Genomic DNA, 22,828 nt, shown 5'->3' on the forward strand with positions numbered 1-22,828 from the left:
GTTGCTTGGCACCATGTCTGGTGTGTTGCTTGGAGTCATGTCTGGTGTGTTGCTTGGAGTCATGTCTGGTGTGTTGCTTGGTGTCATGTCTGGTGTGTTGCTTGGGGCCATGTCTGGTGTGTTGCTTGGGGGCATGTCTGGTGTGTTGCTTGGGGACATGTCTGGTGTGTTGCTTGGGGACATGTCTGGTGTGTTGCTTGGGGACATGTCTGGTGTGTTGCTTGGAGACATGTCTGGTGTGTTGCTTGGGGACATGTCTGGTGTGTTGCTTGGGGACATGTCTGGTGTGTTGCTTGGGGACATGTCTGGTGTGTTGCTTGGAGACATGTCTGGTGTGTTGCTTGGGGACATGTCTGGTGTGTTGCTTGGGGTCATGTCTGGTGTGTTGCTTGGAGTCATGTCTGGTGTGTTGCTTGGAGTCATGTCTGGTGTGTTGCTTGGAGCCATGTCTGGTGTGTTGCTTGGGGCCATGTCTGGTGTGTTGCTTGGGGCCATGTCTGGTGTGTTGCTTGGGGGCATGTCTGGTGTGTTGCTTGGGGGCATGTCTGGTGTGTTGCTTGGGGACATGTCTGGTGTGTTGCTTGGGGACATGTCTGGTGTGTTGCTTGGGGACATGTCTGGTGTGTTGCTTGGGGACATGTCTGGTGTGTTGCTTGGGGACATGTCTGGTGTGTTGCTTGGGGACATGTCTGGTGTGTTGCTTGGGGACATGTCTGGTGTGTTGCTTGGGACATGTCTGGTGTGTTGCCTGGGGGCATGTCTGGTGTGTTGCTTGGGGGCATGTCTGGTGTGTTGCTTGGTGTCATGTCTGGTGTGTTGCTTGGGGGCATGTCTGGTGTGTTGCTTGGGGGCATGTCTGGTGTGTTGCTTGGGGGCATGTCTGGTGTGTTGCTTGGGGGTATGTCTGGTGTGTTGCTTGGGGGCATGTCTGGTGTGTTGCTGGGTGTGATGTCTGGAAACGATTTAGACACATGGATACAATCTGCTAGGCTACAAGCTTGGTATATAGACGATACAATATGGCTTGAAAACGTTAGATATTTTACAACAGACGTCATGGTTATTGGATATGTATGGTATGTAGTGGTTGATGTAAAGCATGACAGAGCACAGGGATTGATGGTGTGTTCTCTGCAGTGCTACAGGCAAGGCGAGCGTTGGCCCTTTAAAACGGGCTACGCCTGACTTGAACATATGGGGAGCTAATCTTAGCCTGACTCCTGGGAGAGACAAGGCTGGCAAAATGCCACTGTGCAGGGGAAGGTTCTCTCTATTCTTTCGCTTTAACTCCCTCTATATATTTATATCTATCTCCTCTCTCTAACTCGCTCTAGCTCTCTCTCTCTCTCTAGCTCTCTCTCCCTTCTCTCTCTCTCTAGCTCTTTCTCCCTTCTCTCTCTCTCTAGCTCACTCTCCCTTCTCTCTCTCTCTCTAGCTCACTCTCCCTTCTCTCTCTCTCTCTAGCTCACTCTCCCTTTTCTCTCTCTCTCTAGCTCTCTCTCTCCCTTCTCTCTCTCTCTCTAGCACTCTCCCTTCAGCTCTCTCTCCCTTCTCTCTCTCTAGCTCTCTCTCCCTTCTCTCTCTAGCTCACTCTCCCTTCTCTCTCTAGCTCTCTCCCACCCACCTCTCTCTCTCTAGTTCTCTCACCCACCTCTCTCTCTCTAGTTCTCTCACCCACCTCTCTCTCTCTAGTTCTCTCACCCACCTCTCTCTCTAGTTCTCTCACCCACCTCTCTCTCTCTAGTTCTCTCACCCACCTCTCTCTCTCTCTCTCTCTAGTTCTCTCACCCACTTCTCTCTCTAGTTCTCTCACCCACCTCTCTCTCTCTCTCTCTAGTTCTTTCACCCACCTCTCTCTCTCTCTCTCTCTCTCTCTCTAGTTCTCTCACCCACCTCTCTCTCTAGTTCTCTCACCCACCTCTCTCTCTCTAGTTCTCTCACCCACCTCTCTCTCTCTCTCTCTCTCTAGTTCTCTCACCCACCTCTCTCTCTCTAGTTCTCTCACCCACCTCTCTCTCTCTCTCTCTCTCTAGTTCTCTCACCCACCTCTCTCTCTCTAGTTCTCTCACCCACCTCTCTCTCTCTCTCTCTAGTTCTTTCACCCACCTCTCTCTCTCTCTCTCTCTCTCTCTCTCTAGTTCTCTCACCCACCTCTCTCTCTAGTTCTCTCACCCACCTCTCTCTCTCTCTCTCTCTCTCTAGTTCTCTCACCCACATCTCTCTCTCTAGTTCTCTCACCCACCTCTCTCTCTCTAGTTCTCTCACCCACCTCTCTCTCTCTCTCTCTCTCTAGTTCTCTCACCCACATCTCTCTCTCTAGTTCTCTCACCCACCTCTCTCTCTCTCTCTCTAGTTCTCTCACCCACCTCTCTCTCTCTAGTTCTCTCACCCACCTCTCTCTCTCTCTCTCTCTCTCTCTCTCTCTCTCTCTCTCTCTCATTGGTGTTAGATTGTTGCACCATAGTTGTATTATTTTTTAGTATTTTCCTTCACTGTACTGCTGTAGCCTACTGATTGTTGTCTGTCTGTCTTTGATGCATGGGTCTTGGTCAGATTCCTACCCAAAGTAATCCAACTGAAAGAAGGTGCTATTGTGAGATTTAAACAGTATGACTTCATCTAACTACAGTGACATCATCTGCTATCCATTCCACTGTTTGTCAAATACAGTATTTGAACCATTTGTGAGGGTATTATTTCCTCCTTTTGTTCACTACGTTAAACCCTTTCACCCTTTCTTCCCCCCATCTCTCTACCCTCTTCCCCTCTTCCCTCCACCCATTCCTTGCCTCCTCATATTTCCCTCTATTTTCCATTCAGTCCCAAGTCTTTCCCACAAAGACCACTCTTTTAAAAACACTATTCCTTCTTCATTTTCCTCCCCCTCTCTTGGTGCTGGAGTGTTTTTGGTGACTCCACCCTGGCCTCTCCCTCCCCTCTCCTTCCTCATGCCTCCTCTCCTCCTCTCTCCCTTTCTGAGGAGTGGTGGAGTGGGGCAGGCAGGCAGACCTCACACCCCCAGGTGGGCTGTGTGCGCGCGTGCTGACTTGCACATGCCTCGTGTCAGGGAGGGCGGATGGATAACCTAACCTCAGGTGGATAACCTACACCGCCACCATACGTCTCTCTGTGTCCCCCTCTCTGTGTCCCCCTCTCTGTGTCCCTCTCTCTGTGTCCCTCTCTCTGTGTCCCTCTCTCTGTGTCCCTCTCTCTGTGTCCCCCTCTCTGTGTCCCTCTCTCTGTGTCCCCCTCTCTGTGTCCCCCTCTCTGTGTCCCCCTCTCTGTGTCCCCCTCTCTGTGTCCCCCTATGTGTTTCTCTCTGCCCAATTCTGTTCCTGCCCAGAGCAGAGTAGGAGCCCACAGGTCAGGGACAACACAGAGTAGGAGCCCACAGGTCAGGGACCACACAGAGTAGGAGCCCACAGGTCAGGGACCACACAGAGTAGGAGCCCACAGGTCAGGGACAACACAGAGTAGGAGCCCACAGGTCAGGGACAACACAGAGTAGGAGCCCACAGGTCAGGGACAACACAGAGTAGGAGCCCACAGGTCAGGGACAACACAGAGTAGGAGCCCACAGGTCAGGGACAACACAGAGTAGGAGCCCACAGGTCAGGGACAACACAGAGTAGGGGAAAAACAGAATTAGTGAGCAGAAAGATGGATGAGGATAGATTCTCAGATATTTTTGTTATTCCTGTTTTCTATGCTACACTTTCAGTCCCACTCAGCATTCATCCTCACCGATGCACCCACTGACCCTCTGTCATTGTGTATGTATGCGTGAGAGCACAATCCAATGTGTTACACCAGCCAGCCAGCCAGCCTGTACTCTGCAGTATTCACTCTTCTGTGTACAGATAGAGGAACAATCCTCTAAATGTTCATTTGCGTGTGTTCCCCTGTTTATGTGACCCTTAGTGTGTTTGCCTGTGTGTGTTTCTCAGCCTGTGTGCTTATGCATGTCTGTGTGTGTGTGTGTCACATGGAGCATGTGTGTCAGAACTGATGACCTTGATGGTATGAGGCTGGAGGGGAGAAGGGTGTGTAATGTGGTAATGTGGGTCAGAACAGATGACCTTGATGGTATGAGGCTGGAGGGGAGGAGGGTGTGTAATGTGGGTCGGAACAGATGACCTTGATGGTATGAGGCTGGAGGGGAGGAGGGTGTGTAATGTGGGTCAGAACAGATGACCTTGATGGTATGAGGCTGGAGGGGAGGAGGGTGTGTAATGTGGTAATGTGGGTCAGAACAGATGACATTGATGGTATGAGGCTGGAGGGGAGGAGGGTGTGTAATGTGGTAATGTGGGTAGGAACAGATGACCTTGATGGTATGAGGCTGGAGGGGAGGAGGGTGTGTAATGTGGGTCAGAACAGATGACCTTGATGGTATGAGGCTGGAGGGGAGGAGGGTGTGTAATGTGGTAATGTGGGTCAGAACAGATGACCTTGATGGTATGAGGCTGGAGGGGAGGAGGGTGTGTAATGTGGGTCAGAACAGATGACCTTGATGGTATGAGGCTGGAGGGGAGGAGGGTGTGTAATGTGGTAATGTGGGTCAGAACAGATGACCTTGATGGTATGAGGCTGGAGGGGAGGAGGGTGTGTAATGTGGTAATGTGGGTAGGAACAGATGACCTTGATGGTATGAGGCTGGAGGGGAGGAGGGTGTGTAATGTGGGTCAGAACAGATGACCTTGATGGTATGAGGCTGGAGGGGAGGAGGGTGTGTAATGTGGTAATGTGGGTCAGAACAGATGACCTTGATGGTATGAGGCTGGAGGGGAGGAGGGTGTGTAATGTGGGTCAGAACAGATGACCTTGATGGTATGAGGCTGAAGGGGAGGAGGGTGTGTAATGTGGTAATGTGGGTCAGAACAGATGACCTTGATGGTATGAGGCTGGAGGGGAGGAGGGTGTGTAATGTGGTAATGTGGGTCAGAACAGATGACCTTGATGGTATGAGGCTGGAGGGGAGGAGGGTGTGTAATGTGGGTCAGGGACTGACGGGAAGACATCAGAGTGGGGGTTGGACCCTGCTCTGTCAGGAACACAGAGCAATGATCTGATTTGGGTGTCTGGACTCTGTCATCTATTGATGACCTAGGCTGTGTTCCAACAGAAGAAGATATGCACTGTATACTGCATAGTCCTCTGCTGTTAGAGAAGATGGGACCTGAATGGAAGACACAGTGGTTGTTCTGACACAAGCCTCCCTACACATGAGGGGAGAGGGTTGCATGTGGTTGCATCATCCGCTAGGACTACCTGATGTCTTACACCTGCCATCTTCTACACTGAGAGCTGGGTTCCTCTGTACCCTGTAGAAATAAATCATATGCTCTGTTTTTCATGTTTTGTCATTTACATCATTGAGATTCACCCCACCTGTCTTGATCAGTGGAGGCTGGTGGGAGGAGCTGTAGGAGAATGGGCTCATTGTAATGGCTGAAATGGAACGGTATCAAACACATCAAGCATATGGAAACCACGTTTGACTCCGTTCCGATTATTCCATTCCGGCCAGTTCAATGAGCCCATCCTCCTACAGCTCCTCCCACCAGCCTCCACTGGTCTTGGTAAAGTAGGTACATACATGTGTTGGTGTGTGTGTGTGTGTGTGTGTGTTAGAAGATGAGTCAGACTAGTAGTCATGGTAAAAATGTGAACACAGCTGCACTTCTCTATACTGTCAGCACTCCTACAAGGCCAATACTCTGCTCTGTGCATGTGTGTGTGGAAGAGTGAGAGACGGAGATGGAGGAGTTGAGATGTTGAATCACACCTCCTGATGATTGTCTAAGTTAATTTTTTTTCTGAGATACCACATACCACGCACCTCATGTTCAAATAGAGTACTCCTACTGTACGTGTTGAATTGTCCGTCTGTTTATGGAATCATCACATTCTCCTTCTTTAGGTGTCCCTCATCAAACAGCACCTGTGTTGTTATTATTCACTACGTCTGTTTATGGAATCATCACATTCTCCTTCTTTAGTTGTCCCTCATCAAACAGCACCTGTGTTGTTATTATTCACTACGTCTGTTTATGGAATCATCACATTCTCCTTCTTTAGGTGTCCCTCATCAAACAGCACCTGTGTTGTTATTATTCACTACGTCTGTTTATGGAATCATCACATTCTCCTTCTTTAGGTGTCCCTCATCAAACAGCACCTGTGTTGTTATTATTCACTACGTCTGTTTATGGAATCATCACATTCTCCTTCTTTAGTTGTCCCTCATCAAACAGCACCTGTGTTGTTATTATTCACTACGTCTGTTTATGGAATCATCACATTCTCCTTCTTTAGGTGTCCCTCATCAAACAGCACCTGTGTTGTTATTATTCACTACGTCTGTTTATGGAATCATCACATTCTCCTTCTTTAGGTGTCCCTCATCAAACAGCACCTGTGTTGTTATTATTCACTATGTCAGTTTATCAGTTGTTGCTATGGAACAACCCTGTATTGTTTTGAGAGCAGAGCACTCACTTTTCTATGAAGTCGTCTGTGGTAGTTGTGTGCTTTGTGGTTAGAGAGTAAACCAGGTTGTTATGTCTGTTAGGGCTTTAGGAGAACACAGAGTGCCTTCAGAAAGTATTCATACCCCTTGACTTATTCCACATTATGTTGTGTTACAGCCTGAAATCAAAATGGATTATATTGATATTTTTTTCTCACTCATCTAATACTCCTCATGCCAGTCTATCTTGTTGAAGAGTTAAGGAAAGACTGACTGTGTCACTTCTTGTTTTGCTAAGAAACTACAAATTGTTTGCATAGTCAACTTACACACAGCACTGACACACACACTTACCCCACCAGACATGCCACCAGGGGTCTTTTCACAGTCCCCAGGTCCAGAACATATTCAAGGAAACGTACAGTATTATACAGAGACATGAGTAAATGGAACTCCCTTCCATCTTATATACAGTATTATACAGAGACATGAGTAAATGGAACTCCCTTCCATCTTATATACAGTATTATACAGAGACATGAGTAAATGGAACTCCCTTCCATCTTATATACAGTATTATACAGAGACATGAGTAAATGGAACTCCCTTCCATCTTATATACAGTATTATACAGAGACATGAGTAAATGGAACTCCCTTCCATCTTATATACAGTATTATACAGAGACATGAGTAAATGGAACTCCCTTCCATCTTATATACAGTATTATACAGAGACATGAATAAATGGAACTTCCATCTTATATACAGTATTATACAGAGACATGAGTAAATGGAACTCCCTTCCATCTTATATACAGTATTATACAGAGACATGAGTGAATGGAACTCCCTTCCATCTTATATACAGTATTATACAGAGACATGAGTAAATGGAACTCCCTTCCATCTTATATACAGTATTATACAGAGACATGAGTGAATGGAACTCCCTTCCATCTTATATACAGTATTATACAGAGACATGAGTAAATGGAACTCCCTTCCATCTTATATACAGTATTATACAGAGACATGAGTAAATGGAACTCCCTTCCATCTTATATACAGTATTATACAGAGACATGAGTAAATGGAACTCCCTTCCATCTTATATACAGTATTATACAGAGACATGAGTAAATGGAACTCCCTTCCATCTTATATACAGTATTATACAGAGACATGAGTAAATGGAACTTCCATCTTATATACAGTATTATACAGAGACATGAGTGCATGGAACTCCCTTCCATCTTATATACAGTATTATACAGAGACATGAGTGAATGGAACTCCCTTCCATCTTATATACAGTATTATACAGAGATATGAGTAAATGGAACTCCCTTCCATCTTATATACAGTATTATACAGAGACATGAGTAAATGGAACTCCCTTCCATCTTATATACAGTATTATACAGAGCCATGAGTGAATGGAACTCCCTTCCATCTTATATACAGTATTATACAGAGACATGAGTAAATGGAACTCCCTTCCATCTTATATACAGTATTATACAGAGACATGAGTAAATGGAACTCCCTTCCATCTTATATACAGTATTATACAGAGACATGAGTAAATGGAACTTCCATCTTATATACAGTATTATACAGAGACATGAGTAAATGGAACTCCCTTCCATCTTATATACAGTATTATACAGAGACATGAGTAAATGGAACTCCCTTCCATCTTATATACAGTATTATACAGAGACATGAGTAAATGGAACTCCCTTCCATCTTATATACAGTATTATACAGAGACATGAGTGAATGGAACTCCCTTCCATCTTATATACAGTATTATACAGAGACATGAGTAAATGGAACTCCCTTCCATCTTATATACAGTATTATACAGAGACATGAGTAAATGGAACTTCCATCTTATATACAGTATTCTACAGAGACATGAGTAAATGGAACTCCCTTCCATCTTATATACAGTATTATACAGAGACATGAGTAAATGGAACTTCCATCTTATATACAGTATTATACAGAGACATGAGTAAATGGAACTCCCTTCCATCTTATATACAGTATTATACAGAGACATGAGTGAATGGAACTCCCTTCCATCTTATATACAGTATTATACAGAGACATGAGTAAATGGAACTCCCTTCCATCTTATATACAGTATTATACAGAGACATGAGTAAATGGAACTCCCTTCCATCTTATATACAGTATTATACAGAGACATGAGTGAATGGAACTCCCTTCCATCTTATATACAGTATTATACAGAGACATGAGTAAATGGAACTCCCTTCCATCTTATATACAGTATTATACAGAGACATGAGTAAATGGAACTCCCTTCCATCTTATATACAGTATTATACAGAGACATGAGTGAATGGAACTCCCTTCCATCTTATATACAGTATTATACAGAGACATGAGTGAATGGAACTCCCTTCCATCTTATATACAGTATTATACAGAGACATGAGTAAATGGAACTCCCTTCCATCTTATATACAGTATTATACAGAGACATGAGTAAATGGAACTTCCATCTTATATACAGTATTATACAGAGACATGAGTGAATGGAACTCCCTTCCATCTTATATACAGTATTATACAGAGACATGAGTAAATGGAACTCCCTTCCATCTTATATACAGTATTATACAGAGACATGAGTAAATGGAACTTCCATCTTATATACAGTATTATACAGAGACATGAGTGAATGGAACTCCCTTCCATCTTATATACAGTATTATACAGAGACATGAGTAAATGGAACTCCCTTCCATCTTATATACAGTATTATACAGAGACATGAGTAAATGGAACTTCCATCTTATATACAGTATTATACAGAGACATGAGTAAATGGAACTCCCTTCCATCTTATATACAGTATTATACAGAGACATGAGTAAATGGAACTTCCATCTTATATACAGTATTATACAGAGACATGAGTGCATGGAACTCCCTTCCATCTTATATACAGTATTATACAGAGACATGAGTAAATGGAACTCCCTTCCATCTTATATACAGTATTATACAGAGACATGAGTAAATGGAACTCCCTTCCATCTTATATACAGTATTATACAGAGCCATGATTGAATGGAACTCCCTTCCATCTTATATACAGTATTATACAGAGACATGAGTAAATGGAACTCCCTTCCATCTTATATACAGTATTATACAGAGACATGAGTGAATGGAACTCCCTTCCATCTTATATACAGTATTATACAGAGACATGAGTAAATGGAACTCCCTTCCATCTTATATACAGTATTATACAGAGACATGAGTAAATGGAACTTCCATCTTATATACAGTATTATACAGAGACATGAGTGCATGGAACTCCCTTCCATCTTATATACAGTATTATACAGAGACATGAGTAAATGGAACTCCCTTCCATCTTATATACAGTATTATACAGAGACATGAGTAAATGGAACTCCCTTCCATCTTATATACAGTATTATACAGAGCCATGATTGAATGGAACTCCCTTCCATCTTATATACAGTATTATACAGAGACATGAGTAAATGGAACTCCCTTCCATCTTATATACAGTATTATACAGAGACATGAGTGAATGGAACTCCCTTCCATCTTATATACAGTATTATACAGAGACATGAGTAAATGGAACTCCCTTCCATCTTATATACAGTATTATACAGAGACATGAGTAAATGGAACTCCCTTCCATCTTATATACAGTATTATACAGAGACATGAGTGAATGGAACTCCCTTCCATCTTATATACAGTATTATACAGAGACATGAGTAAATGGAACTCCCTTCCATCTTATATACAGTATTATACAGAGACATGAGTGAATGGAACTCCCTTCCATCTTATATACAGTATTATACAGAGACATGAGTAAATGGAACTTCCATCTTATATACAGTATTCTACAGAGACATGAGTAAATGGAACTCCCTTCCATCTTATATACAGTATTATACAGAGACATGAGTAAATGGAACTTCCATCTTATATACAGTATTATACAGAGACATGAGTAAATGGAACTCCCTTCCATCTTATATACAGTATTATACAGAGACATGAGTGAATGGAACTCCCTTCCATCTTATATACAGTATTATACAGAGACATGAGTAAATGGAACTCCCTTCCATCTTATATACAGTATTATACAGAGACATGAGTAAATGGAACTCCCTTCCATCTTATATACAGTATTATACAGAGACATGAGTGAATGGAACTCCCTTCCATCTTATATACAGTATTATACAGAGACATGAGTAAATGGAACTCCCTTCCATCTTATATACAGTATTATACAGAGACATGAGTAAATGGAACTCCCTTCCATCTTATATACAGTATTATACAGAGACATGAGTGAATGGAACTCCCTTCCATCTTATATACAGTATTATACAGAGACATGAGTGAATGGAACTCCCTTCCATCTTATATACAGTATTATACAGAGACATGAGTGAATGGAACTCCCTTCCATCTTATATACAGTATTATACAGAGACATGAGTAAATGGAACTCCCTTCCATCTTATATACAGTATTATACAGAGACATGAGTAAATGGAACTTCCATCTTATATACAGTATTCTACAGAGACATGAGTAAATGGAACTCCCTTCCATCTTATATACAGTATTATACAGAGACATGAGTAAATGGAACTTCCATCTTATATACAGTATTATACAGAGACATGAGTAAATGGAACTCCCTTCCATCTTATATACAGTATTATACAGAGACATGAGTGAATGGAACTCCCTTCCATCTTATATACAGTATTATACAGAGACATGAGTAAATGGAACTCCCTTCCATCTTATATACAGTATTATACAGAGACATGAGTAAATGGAACTCCCTTCCATCTTATATACAGTATTATACAGAGACATGAGTGAATGGAACTCCCTTCCATCTTATATACAGTATTATACAGAGACATGAGTAAATGGAACTCCCTTCCATCTTATATACAGTATTATACAGAGACATGAGTAAATGGAACTCCCTTCCATCTTATATACAGTATTATACAGAGACATGAGTGAATGGAACTCCCTTCCATCTTATATACAGTATTATACAGAGACATGAGTGAATGGAACTCCCTTCCATCTTATATACAGTATTATACAGAGACATGAGTAAATGGAACTCCCTTCCATCTTATATACAGTATTATACAGAGACATGAGTAAATGGAACTTCCATCTTATATACAGTATTATACAGAGACATGAGTGAATGGAACTCCCTTCCATCTTATATACAGTATTATACAGAGACATGAGTAAATGGAACTCCCTTCCATCTTATATACAGTATTATACAGAGACATGAGTAAATGGAACTTCCATCTTATATACAGTATTATACAGAGACATGAGTGAATGGAACTCCCTTCCATCTTATATACAGTATTATACAGAGACATGAGTAAATGGAACTCCCTTCCATCTTATATACAGTATTATACAGAGACATGAGTAAATGGAACTTCCATCTTATATACAGTATTATACAGAGACATGAGTAAATGGAACTCCCTTCCATCTTATATACAGTATTATACAGAGACATGAGTAAATGGAACTTCCATCTTATATACAGTATTATACAGAGACATGAGTGCATGGAACTCCCTTCCATCTTATATACAGTATTATACAGAGACATGAGTAAATGGAACTCCCTTCCATCTTATATACAGTATTATACAGAGACATGAGTAAATGGAACTCCCTTCCATCTTATATACAGTATTATACAGAGCCATGATTGAATGGAACTCCCTTCCATCTTATATACAGTATTATACAGAGACATGAGTAAATGGAACTCCCTTCCATCTTATATACAGTATTATACAGAGACATGAGTGAATGGAACTCCCTTCCATCTTATATACAGTATTATACAGAGACATGAGTAAATGGAACTCCCTTCCATCTTATATACAGTATTATACAGAGACATGAGTAAATGGAACTTCCATCTTATATACAGTATTATACAGAGACATGAGTGCATGGAACTCCCTTCCATCTTATATACAGTATTATACAGAGACATGAGTAAATGGAACTCCCTTCCATCTTATATACAGTATTATACAGAGACATGAGTAAATGGAACTCCCTTCCATCTTATATACAGTATTATACAGAGCCATGATTGAATGGAACTCCCTTCCATCTTATATACAGTATTATACAGAGACATGAGTAAATGGAACTCCCTTCCATCTTATATACAGTATTATACAGAGACATGAGTGAATGGAACTCCCTTCCATCTTATATACAGTATTATACAGAGACATGAGTAAATGGAACTCCCTTCCATCTTATATACAGTATTATACAGAGACATGAGTAAATGGAACTCCCTTCCATCTTATATACAGTATTATACAGAGACATGAGTGAATGGAACTCCCTTCCATCTTATATACAGTATTATACAGAGACATGAGTAAATGGAACTCCCTTCCATCTTATATACAGTATTATACAGAGACATGAGTGAATGGAACTCCCTTCCATCTTATATACAGTATTATACAGAGACATGAGTAAATGGAACTTCCATCTTATATACAGTATTCTACAGAGACATGAGTAAATGGAACTCCCTTCCATCTTATATACAGTATTATACAGAGACATGAGTAAATGGAACTTCCATCTTATATACAGTATTATACAGAGACATGAGTAAATGGAACTCCCTTCCATCTTATATACAGTATTATACAGAGACATGAGTGAATGGAACTCCCTTCCATCTTATATACAGTATTATACAGAGACATGAGTAAATGGAACTCCCTTCCATCTTATATACAGTATTATACAGAGACATGAGTAAATGGAACTCCCTTCCATCTTATATACAGTATTATACAGAGACATGAGTGAATGGAACTCCCTTCCATCTTATATACAGTATTATACAGAGACATGAGTAAATGGAACTCCCTTCCATCTTATATACAGTATTATACAGAGACATGAGTAAATGGAACTCCCTTCCATCTTATATACAGTATTATACAGAGACATGAGTGAATGGAACTCCCTTCCATCTTATATACAGTATTATACAGAGACATGAGTGAATGGAACTCCCTTCCATCTTATATACAGTATTATACAGAGACATGAGTAAATGGAACTCCCTTCCATCTTATATACAGTATTATACAGAGACATGAGTAAATGGAACTTCCATCTTATATACAGTATTATACAGAGACATGAGTGAATGGAACTCCCTTCCATCTTATATACAGTATTATACAGAGACATGAGTAAATGGAACTCCCTTCCATCTTATATACAGTATTATACAGAGACATGAGTAAATGGAACTTCCATCTTATATACAGTATTATACAGAGACATGAGTGAATGGAACTCCCTTCCATCTTATATACAGTATTATACAGAGACATGAGTAAATGGAACTCCCTTCCATCTTATATACAGTATTATACAGAGACATGAGTAAATGGAACTTCCATCTTATATACAGTATTATACAGAGACATGAGTAAATGGAACTCCCTTCCATCTTATATACAGTATTATACAGAGACATGAGTAAATGGAACTTCCATCTTATATACAGTATTATACAGAGACATGAGTGCATGGAACTCCCTTCCATCTTATATACAGTATTATACAGAGACATGAGTAAATGGAACTCCCTTCCATCTTATATACAGTATTATACAGAGACATGAGTAAATGGAACTCCCTTCCATCTTATATACAGTATTATACAGAGACATGAGTAAATGGAACTCCCTTCCATCTTATATACAGTATTATACAGAGCCATGATTGAATGGAACTCCCTTCCATCTTATATACAGTATTATACAGAGACATGAGTAAATGGAACTCCCTTCCATCTTATATACAGTATTATACAGAGACATGAGTGAATGGAACTCCCTTCCATCTTATATACAGTATTATACAGAGACATGAGTAAATGGAACTCCCTTCCATCTTATATACAGTATTATACAGAGACATGAGTGAATGGAACTCCCTTCCATCTTATATACAGTATTATACAGAGACATGAGTAAATGGAACTCCCTTCCATCTTATATACAGTATTATACAGAGACATGAGTGAATGGAACTCCCTTCCATCTTATATACAGTATTATACAGAGACATGAGTAAATGGAACTCCCTTCCATCTTATATACAGTATTATACAGAGACATGAGTGAATGGAACTCCCTTCCATCTTATATACAGTATTATACAGAGACATGAGTGAATGGAACTTCCATCTTATATACAGTATTATACAGAGACATGAGTAAATGGAACTCCCTTCCATCTTATATACAGTATTATACAGAGACATGAGTAATTGGAACTCCCTTCCATCTTATATACAGTATTATACAGAGACATGAGTGAATGGAACTCCCTTCCATCTTATATACAGTATTATACAGAGACATGAGTAAATGGAACTTCCATCTTATATACAGTATTATACAGAGACATGAGTAAATGGAACTCCCTTCCATCTTATATACAGTATTATACAGAGACATGAGTAAATGGAACTCCCTTCCATCTTATATACAGTATTATACAGAGACATGAGTAATTGGAACTCCCTTCCATCTTATATACAGTATTATACAGAGACATGAGTAAATGGAACTCCCTTCCATCTTATATACAGTATTATACAGAGACATGAGTGAATGGAACTCCCTTCCATCTTATATACAGTATTATACAGAGACATGAGTAATTGGAACTCCCTTCCATCTTATATACAGTATTATACAGAGACATGAGTAAATGGAACTTCCATCTTATATACAGTATTATACAGAGACATGAGTGAATGGAACTCCCTTCCATCTTATATACAGTATTATACAGAGACATGAGTAAATGGAACTCCCTTCCATCTTATATACAGTATTATACAGAGACATGAGTAAATGGAACTCCCTTCCATCTTATATACAGTATTATACAGAGACATGAGTAAATGGAACTCCCTTCCATCTTATATACAGTATTATACAGAGACATGAGTAAATGGAACTCCCTTCCATCTTATATACAGTATTATACAGAGACATGAGTGCATGGAACTTCCATCTTATATACAGTATTATACAGAGACATGAGTGCATGGAACTCCCTTCCATCTTATATACAGTATTATACAGAGACATGAGTGAATGGAACTCCCTTCCATCTTATATACAGTATTATACAGAGCCATGATTGAATGGAACTCCCTTCCATCTTATATACAGTATTATACAGAGACATGAGTAAATGGAACTCCCTTCCATCTTATATACAGTATTATACAGAGACATGAGTGAATGGAACTCCCTTCCATCTTATATACAGTATTATACAGAGACATGAGTAAATGGAACTCCCTTCCATCTTATATACAGTATTATACAGAGACATGAGTGAATGGAACTCCCTTCCATCTTATATACAGTATTATACAGAGACATGAGTAAATGGAACTCCCTTCCATCTTATATACAGTATTATACAGAGACATGAGTGAATGGAACTCCCTTCCATCTTATATACAGTATTATACAGAGACATGAGTAAATGGAACTCCCTTCCATCTTATATACAGTATTATACAGAGACATGAGTGAATGGAACTCCCTTCCATCTTATATACAGTATTATACAGAGACATGAGTGAATGGAACTTCCATCTTATATACAGTATTATACAGAGACATGAGTAAATGGAACTCCCTTCCATCTTATATACAGTATTATACAGAGACATGAGTAAATGGAACTCCCTTCCATCTTATATACAGTATTATACAGAGACATGAGTAATTGGAACTCCCTTCCATCTTATATACAGTATTATACAGAGACATGAGTAAATGGAACTCCCTTCCATCTTATATACAGTATTATACAGAGACATGAGTGAATGGAACTCCCTTCCATCTTATATACAGTATTATACAGAGACATGAGTAATTGGAACTCCCTTCCATCTTATATACAGTATTATACAGAGACATGAGTAAATGGAACTTCCATCTTATATACAGTATTATACAGAGACATGAGTGAATGGAACTCCCTTCCATCTTATATACAGTATTATACAGAGACATGAGTAAATGGAACTCCCTTCCATCTTATATACAGTATTATACAGAGACATGAGTAAATGGAACTCCCTTCCATCTTATATACAGTATTATACAGAGACATGAGTAAATGGAACTCCCTTCCATCTTATATACAGTATTATACAGAGACATGAGTGCATGGAACTTCCATCTTATATAGCGCAAGTGAACAGCAAACCTGGTTTAAAAAACATAAATACAAAAATACCACACGGCACAACACCTCTCCCCCAAGTGACCTACTTGTTGTGTGTATGTACTGACATGTGACCTACTTGTTGTGTGTATGTACTGACATGTGACCTACTTGTTGTGTGTATGTACTGACATGTGACCTACTTGTTGTGTGTATGTACTGACATGTGACCTACTTGTTGTGTGTATGTACTGACATGTGACCTACTTGTTGTGTGTATGTACTGACATGTGACCTACTTGTTGTGTGTATGTACTGACATGTGACCTACTTGTTGTGTGTATGTACTGACATGTGACCTACTTGTTGTGTGTATGTACTGACATGTGACCTACTTGTTGTGTGTATGTACTGACATGTGACCTACTTGTTGTGTGTATGTACTGACATGTGACCTACTTGTTGTGTGTATGTACTGACATGTGACCTACTTGTTGTGTGTATGTACTGACATGTGACCTACTTGTTGTGTGTATGTACTGACATGTGACCTACTTGTTGTGTGTATGTACTGACATGTGACCTACTTGGTGTGTGTATGTACTGACATGTGACCTACTTGTTGTGTGTATGTACTGACATGTGACCTACTTGTTGTGTGTATGTACTGGCATGTGACCTACTTGGTGTGTAACTGATAGATGCACACACACTACATGTTAATGTTTTTAAATTCATGTCAATTGTAAAGTATTTTGTATTTTTCGTTATGTGTCAGACCCCAGTAAGACTAGCTGTCACCATTGGCTTCGACTAATGGGGATCCTAATAGATTAAAAATCATCTACACACAATGCCCCATAATATTTCAACTGTGTTATTTACATTTCACTTTGAAAAGAGTGGATGTTAGTTTGTCCCCATCCGACACATAAAGGGCTGGTTACGAGAAAGGGTACGAGGGTAAAATCACTGGGGAAGCTGGAGGGGAGGAGTGTGTTACTTTATGGGAAGCCTGGCTTCCCTTGGCATCCATGAATACGCACCACTGCTGAACACAGATTAAGTCTTGGACTAGTCTTGGATTAGAAACAAACTCAATGGAAATTCTAATCTGTGTCCAGAAAACAGCCCTTTATGGGTCCACAATACAGTCCGGACATGGCCGTCAACTGAAGTGACTCTGACGTACTGAGGTGACTACCAGGGCCAACAGGGCTCATCAGGGAGGTGGTGGTCTTGCCATACTAGATAAGTAGGTCTGTTGTCTGAGGTATGATGGCTGCTGGTCTGCTCTTCCCTGGCGGTCTATCACAAAACAGTAGCACTAACCTAAAAATACCTCAGGGTTACCGTAACAAACATTGATTATGTTTGCTTACTTTTTTGGGAAAGAAATTCATTTAAAAAACAGTATAGTTCTGACAGGAGAATTGGAGTGTAGACTGCTATTAGTAGATGCATCTGCTGTATATAGTGGCCAACTGGTTGCTTAAAAGCATCACGATTATTTAACCGAACTCCAACTGTCTATATGACATAGCGAGAACAGCTTTTTAGAAATAGGTTTGGCTAATCAAATTAATTTTGTGAATTCATATTCATGTTGTATTCAAGTGTCAAATAATGTAGCATTTCTGGTTCTAAAAACTGGCGAGTGGTACGCGGTGACACACAGTTTGCTTATTTTGTTGTTTTACATGCTCATCTGCTCACAACAAGAGAGTGTGTTATTCTAGAGAATGGAGAGGGTTAAGTTCGCTCTAAGCGCAAGAAATGCTGTGTCACTGTACTGGGGGAGAGAGCAAGCGTAGTCAGGAGGGTGGATGAATGAGTGTGTGTGTGTGATGGGGGAAGGGGGGGGGGGGGGGTCTACACACTGTCATATGACACATCCACCCAGCCTGTGCGAGCGGGTGGGCAGGGTGGGAGCGAGGTTGTGAGATTCTGATGATGTAACAGCTATGTCATAACTACATGCTTTCACTAGCTCTCACGCCCACCTGCCCTCTCTCTCTCTCTCTCTCTCTCTCATTGGTGCTTCCTGGGCATGTGACATAACAAACTTCCCTTTACTAGGCACCGGCTTGGGTTGTGCCGTGTTTGTCTTTGGGTTGTGAGTGTGTGCCAGACAGCGCTGGTGGAGGACTGTGAACAACAGGGCCAGAGAGTAAAAGCCTCAAAGGGTTGGAGAGACACTGACTGCGATGAACCTGGAGCGAAGGAAAGCAAAGGAAGGGACGGAAACCGAACTAGAGAGAGAGAAAGCGGGAGCAAAAAAAGAGAGCGTGAAAGAGAGTGATCGAGGGAGAGGTTACTCAAGTTAATCCAGCAAGTGCGCAGCGCTCACATGCTCAGTGAGGGATAATAAGAGAACGATACTGCGCAGGAGCCGGCAAGGATCTCATCTGCATGGAGGAGAGAAGAGACGTCGGCCATGTTTTTTCCCCCTCTTCTGCCATAAATCCGATTCCAAACTTCTAGCAGTGCTGCTGAAGGAGAGAGTGAGGACAGAGAGAAGAGAAGGTGCAGAGAAGGGCGGTTAGAGGGGTAGCATGAACCAGTGGAGCGAGCCAGCGACGATGGTGCTAAAGCTGAGCAATGGTGAGGGGATAACGTTGGAAAAACATTGGAAGGACCGAGTGAGACTGAAAGACCAACCCGGCCGACTGGAAGGAGAGGCAAAGCAGCCACGCCATGGAGAAGGAGAGACGCCAGAATCGTTTCTGTCCTCTTAGGCTTTGTTGCAAATGATGTTGCTGTTTGTCGACGTCTCTAGTACCACCATGTCACTGCGGACGGTCTCTGTCAAGCGACAAGCCGCTCGATCTCTGTTCCCGCTTCCTTCTCGTATCCATGGTCTCCTCTCTTGCTCGAGCCGAAGTCACATGAATAAGACAACTTACTAGGTTGTTATGTGTGTGTGAGTGTTGCATTTCTGTAGCTCAACATCTCTCCTTACTCTCCCCTCTATGTTCCTCTCCTCTCTACTGTCTCTCTAGCTCCCTTTATCCCTGTGGTTAGTATCTTGCCAAACTGTCGTCGACCGCTGCTTGTCCTGTTCCCCAGCCTCTAGTCCTCTAGTCTTTATCCCTCTCTCTCAATCACATTCAATCCTCCATTCTCTTCGTCTTTCACGTGTATGAATCAGGAAATGAAAGGCATTAGAAACGATTGAGTGTAAAACGTATTGGCACCTTTTTAAAGTCATCTCAAGCCATCGCTATCCTCTGGTATTTAGGAGACTCGCTGTGCACTGTCTCGCCTTCACAAGTCCTAGACTGCTCCTCTTCCCCCGGTATTACCTCGCAATGAGCGACACATCAGCCGGCAGTGAAGGTAACAGACCTGTAGAGAAATAAATAGTTATTATTAACAAAGTTGTGGTAAAAGGCAGAGAAACAAACAGAGAGATGGTCATCGGCTTTGTGGCGGCCAAGGGACTATGACAGAAACAGACGTAAAGATGGAAGTACAGCTTGTCTCACAGGAGAAAGACTAGTCTGAATTGATCAGATTCAAACCACCTACAGAGATTCTAGTTGTTTTTCTTTCATTTTTTCAATTTTCCTGTTAATGTTCAGAGAGGGCTGCTGAGATTGGCGTTTGCCTGCGTCTAGCGTCTTCCATCACCTCCGTGCTCAAAAACCGCTCCGCTCTCAGATATCCAAATTATTAGACGTTACTGGATGGACTAAAACATTTAACGTCATGTTTTATGAGTTAAGTGTTAGTGTTAAAGTGTTTAAGTGTTAGTTTTCAATAAGGGTTTGTGTGTGTGTGAGAGAGAGAGAGAGAGAGAGAGAGAGAGAGAGAGGGAGAGCATTGCCTGGTAACAGCTCTGCTGCAATGTGCTGCTGTTTCTAGGGCTGCCACTAGCCTCCAACACCCAGCTCTCTCTCTCTCTCTCTCTCTCTCTCTCTCTCTCTCTCTCTCTCTCTCTCTCTCTCTCTCTCTCTCTCTCTCTCTGCTCGCTGCACACTCCTCCATTCCCTCTTACGTGCCCACTGTGCCTCAGAAAATGGCCTCTCACTCTGCACACACAGAAGAGAGAGGGGGAGGAGAGGGAGAAAGAGACTGACTGAGCGAGAGGTAGAGGAGCGGAGGGAGGGAGAGAGGGGAAGGTGGGGGCTGCAAGGAGATCCAGACTGTGCGCGTAAGAGAAAGAAAAAGGAAGGAAGGAAGGAGCAGAGAGGGATAATGGGAGAGGAAAAGGCAGAGAACCGAAAGCGACGGCCGTAAGAAGAGACAGAGAGCGAGCGTGTTGGTTGGTTGGGGGAGTTGTGTGTGTGTGTGTGCGTGCGTGTCAGCTCTTATGAATGTGTGCCGCACTGACTATAAAAAAAAGCCTCCGCCAGATTGCTAGTGGCTCCTAGCACCACTATTCTATGCTCCTCTTTACCTCTTCTCCCCTCTGTGTTTCTCCACTACGACTGTCAGGACGTCTAGACCCATGTAAGTACTGGACCTGTCTGGGGCTCTTTGCTGTTTTTTTCTCATGGTTCTTCTTTCACGTTTTCTCTGTGAGAGACAAGGCAGTGGAGGGAGTGGGGTTGGGGGTGGGAGAAGAAACAAGGAGTGGGGTGGGGTGGAGTGAGAGAGTGGGGTAGGAGAATGAGGGAGGGAGTGGGGTTTGGGTTGGGGGTGGGAGAAGGAGGGAGGGAGTGGGGTTTGGGTTGGGGGTGGGAGAAGGAGGGAGGGAGTGGGGTTTGGGTTGGGGGTGGGAGAAGGAGGGAGGGAGGGAGGGAGTGGGGTTGGGGGTGGGAGAAGGAGGGAGGGGGTGGGGGTGGGAGAAGGAGGGAGGGAGTGTGTCTAAATGTGTGGATTTATGTTCAGCTGTCCATTCCCAGGCTTTATGCCCACCTCCTCCCCTCCCTCCCTCATTTTTTGCTTTGTGCTGTCAACCTTGAGGGCATCTGTTTTGGTCTGATGGAGGTGGGGATGGACGTGTAGTGGTACAGTTGCATGTTGTTTGAAGGGACTAGTCTCAGTGACTATGGTGTCTAACAGGTTAGGCAGTCTCTTCTAGTTTGGCGTGTTGATGTTTTGGAATGGAAGCGCCGTGTGTGTGTGTGACTGAGTGTCCTGGCAGGAGAGAGTAGGGTGTGTGTGTGTGGCTGGGTGTCCTGGCAGGAGAGAGTAGGGTGTGTGTGTGTGTGTGTGTGACTGAGTGTCCTGGCAGGAGAGAGTAGGGTGTGTGACTGAGTTTCCTGGCAGGAGAGAGTAAGGTGTGTGTGTGACTGAGTGTCCTGACAGGAGAGAGTAGGGTGTGTGTGTGTGTGTGACTGAGTGTCCTGACAGGAGAGAGTAGGGTGTGTGTGTGTGTGTGTGTGTGTGTGACTGAGTGTCCTGGCAGGAGAGAGTAGGGTGTGTGTGTGTGGCTGGGTGTCCTGGCAGGAGAGAGTAGGGTGTGTGTGTGTGTGTGTGTGACTGAGTGTCCTGGCAGGAGAGAGTAGGGTGTGTGACTGAGTTTCCTGGCAGGAGAGAGTAAGGTGTGTGTGTGACTGAGTGTCCTGACAGGAGAGAGTAGGGTGTGTGTGTGTGTGTGACTGAGTGTCCTGACAGGAGAGAGTAGGGTGTGTGTGTGTGTGTGTGTGTGTGTGACTGAGTGTCCTGACAGGAGAGAGTAGGGTGTGTGTGTGTGTGTGTGACTGAGTGTCCTGACAGGAGAGAGTAGGCTCTGGCATGCTGTAAATAGTTTTTCGAGCACATGGTCTGCACTGTCAGAAGCACCGTGGTAGGTACCTGCAGGTGTGAGCGTGCCACAGTGTGTATAGTGCAGTGTGTAGTACGGCGTGCATGAGAGAGAGAGAGAGAAGGTATTCGTGACAGTCTCATTTGGCTAAATATACACTATATATACTAAAATATGTGGACACCACTTAAAATTTGTGGATTCGCCTATTTCAACCACACCCGTTGCCTGGTGTATAAAATCATGCAGCCTCCATAGACAAACATTGGCAGTATAAGGGCCTTACTGAAG

The 22,828-nt window shown here is 42.3% G+C and overlaps 1 protein-coding gene across 6 annotated transcripts in view; it reads left to right on the plus strand.

The window, feature by feature from the left end:
• LOC110536245 (methylcytosine dioxygenase TET3) overlaps positions 1 to 22,828 on the plus strand; it is an 81,360-nt gene that overhangs the window by 20,955 nt on the left and 37,577 nt on the right. The window contains exon 1 of one of the 6 annotated variants that reach the window (XM_090191018.1): positions 19,249 to 19,446. The exons of 4 other annotated variants lie outside the window; for them this stretch is intronic. In XM_090191018.1, the coding sequence (XP_090047144.1) occupies positions 19,444 to 19,446 (3 nt within the window). In that variant the 5' untranslated portion in view covers positions 19,249 to 19,443. Of the gene's footprint in view, positions 1 to 19,248; positions 19,447 to 20,840; positions 21,298 to 22,828 lie in introns of those variants that run through there. One more of the 6 variants, XM_036936145.2, reaches the window with a different exon arrangement.

This window comes from Oncorhynchus mykiss, chromosome 11, assembly GCF_057628025.1.
Source record: "Oncorhynchus mykiss isolate SJ-2025 chromosome 11, ASM5762802v1, whole genome shotgun sequence".
Taxonomy (NCBI): Eukaryota; Metazoa; Chordata; class Actinopteri; order Salmoniformes; family Salmonidae; genus Oncorhynchus; species Oncorhynchus mykiss.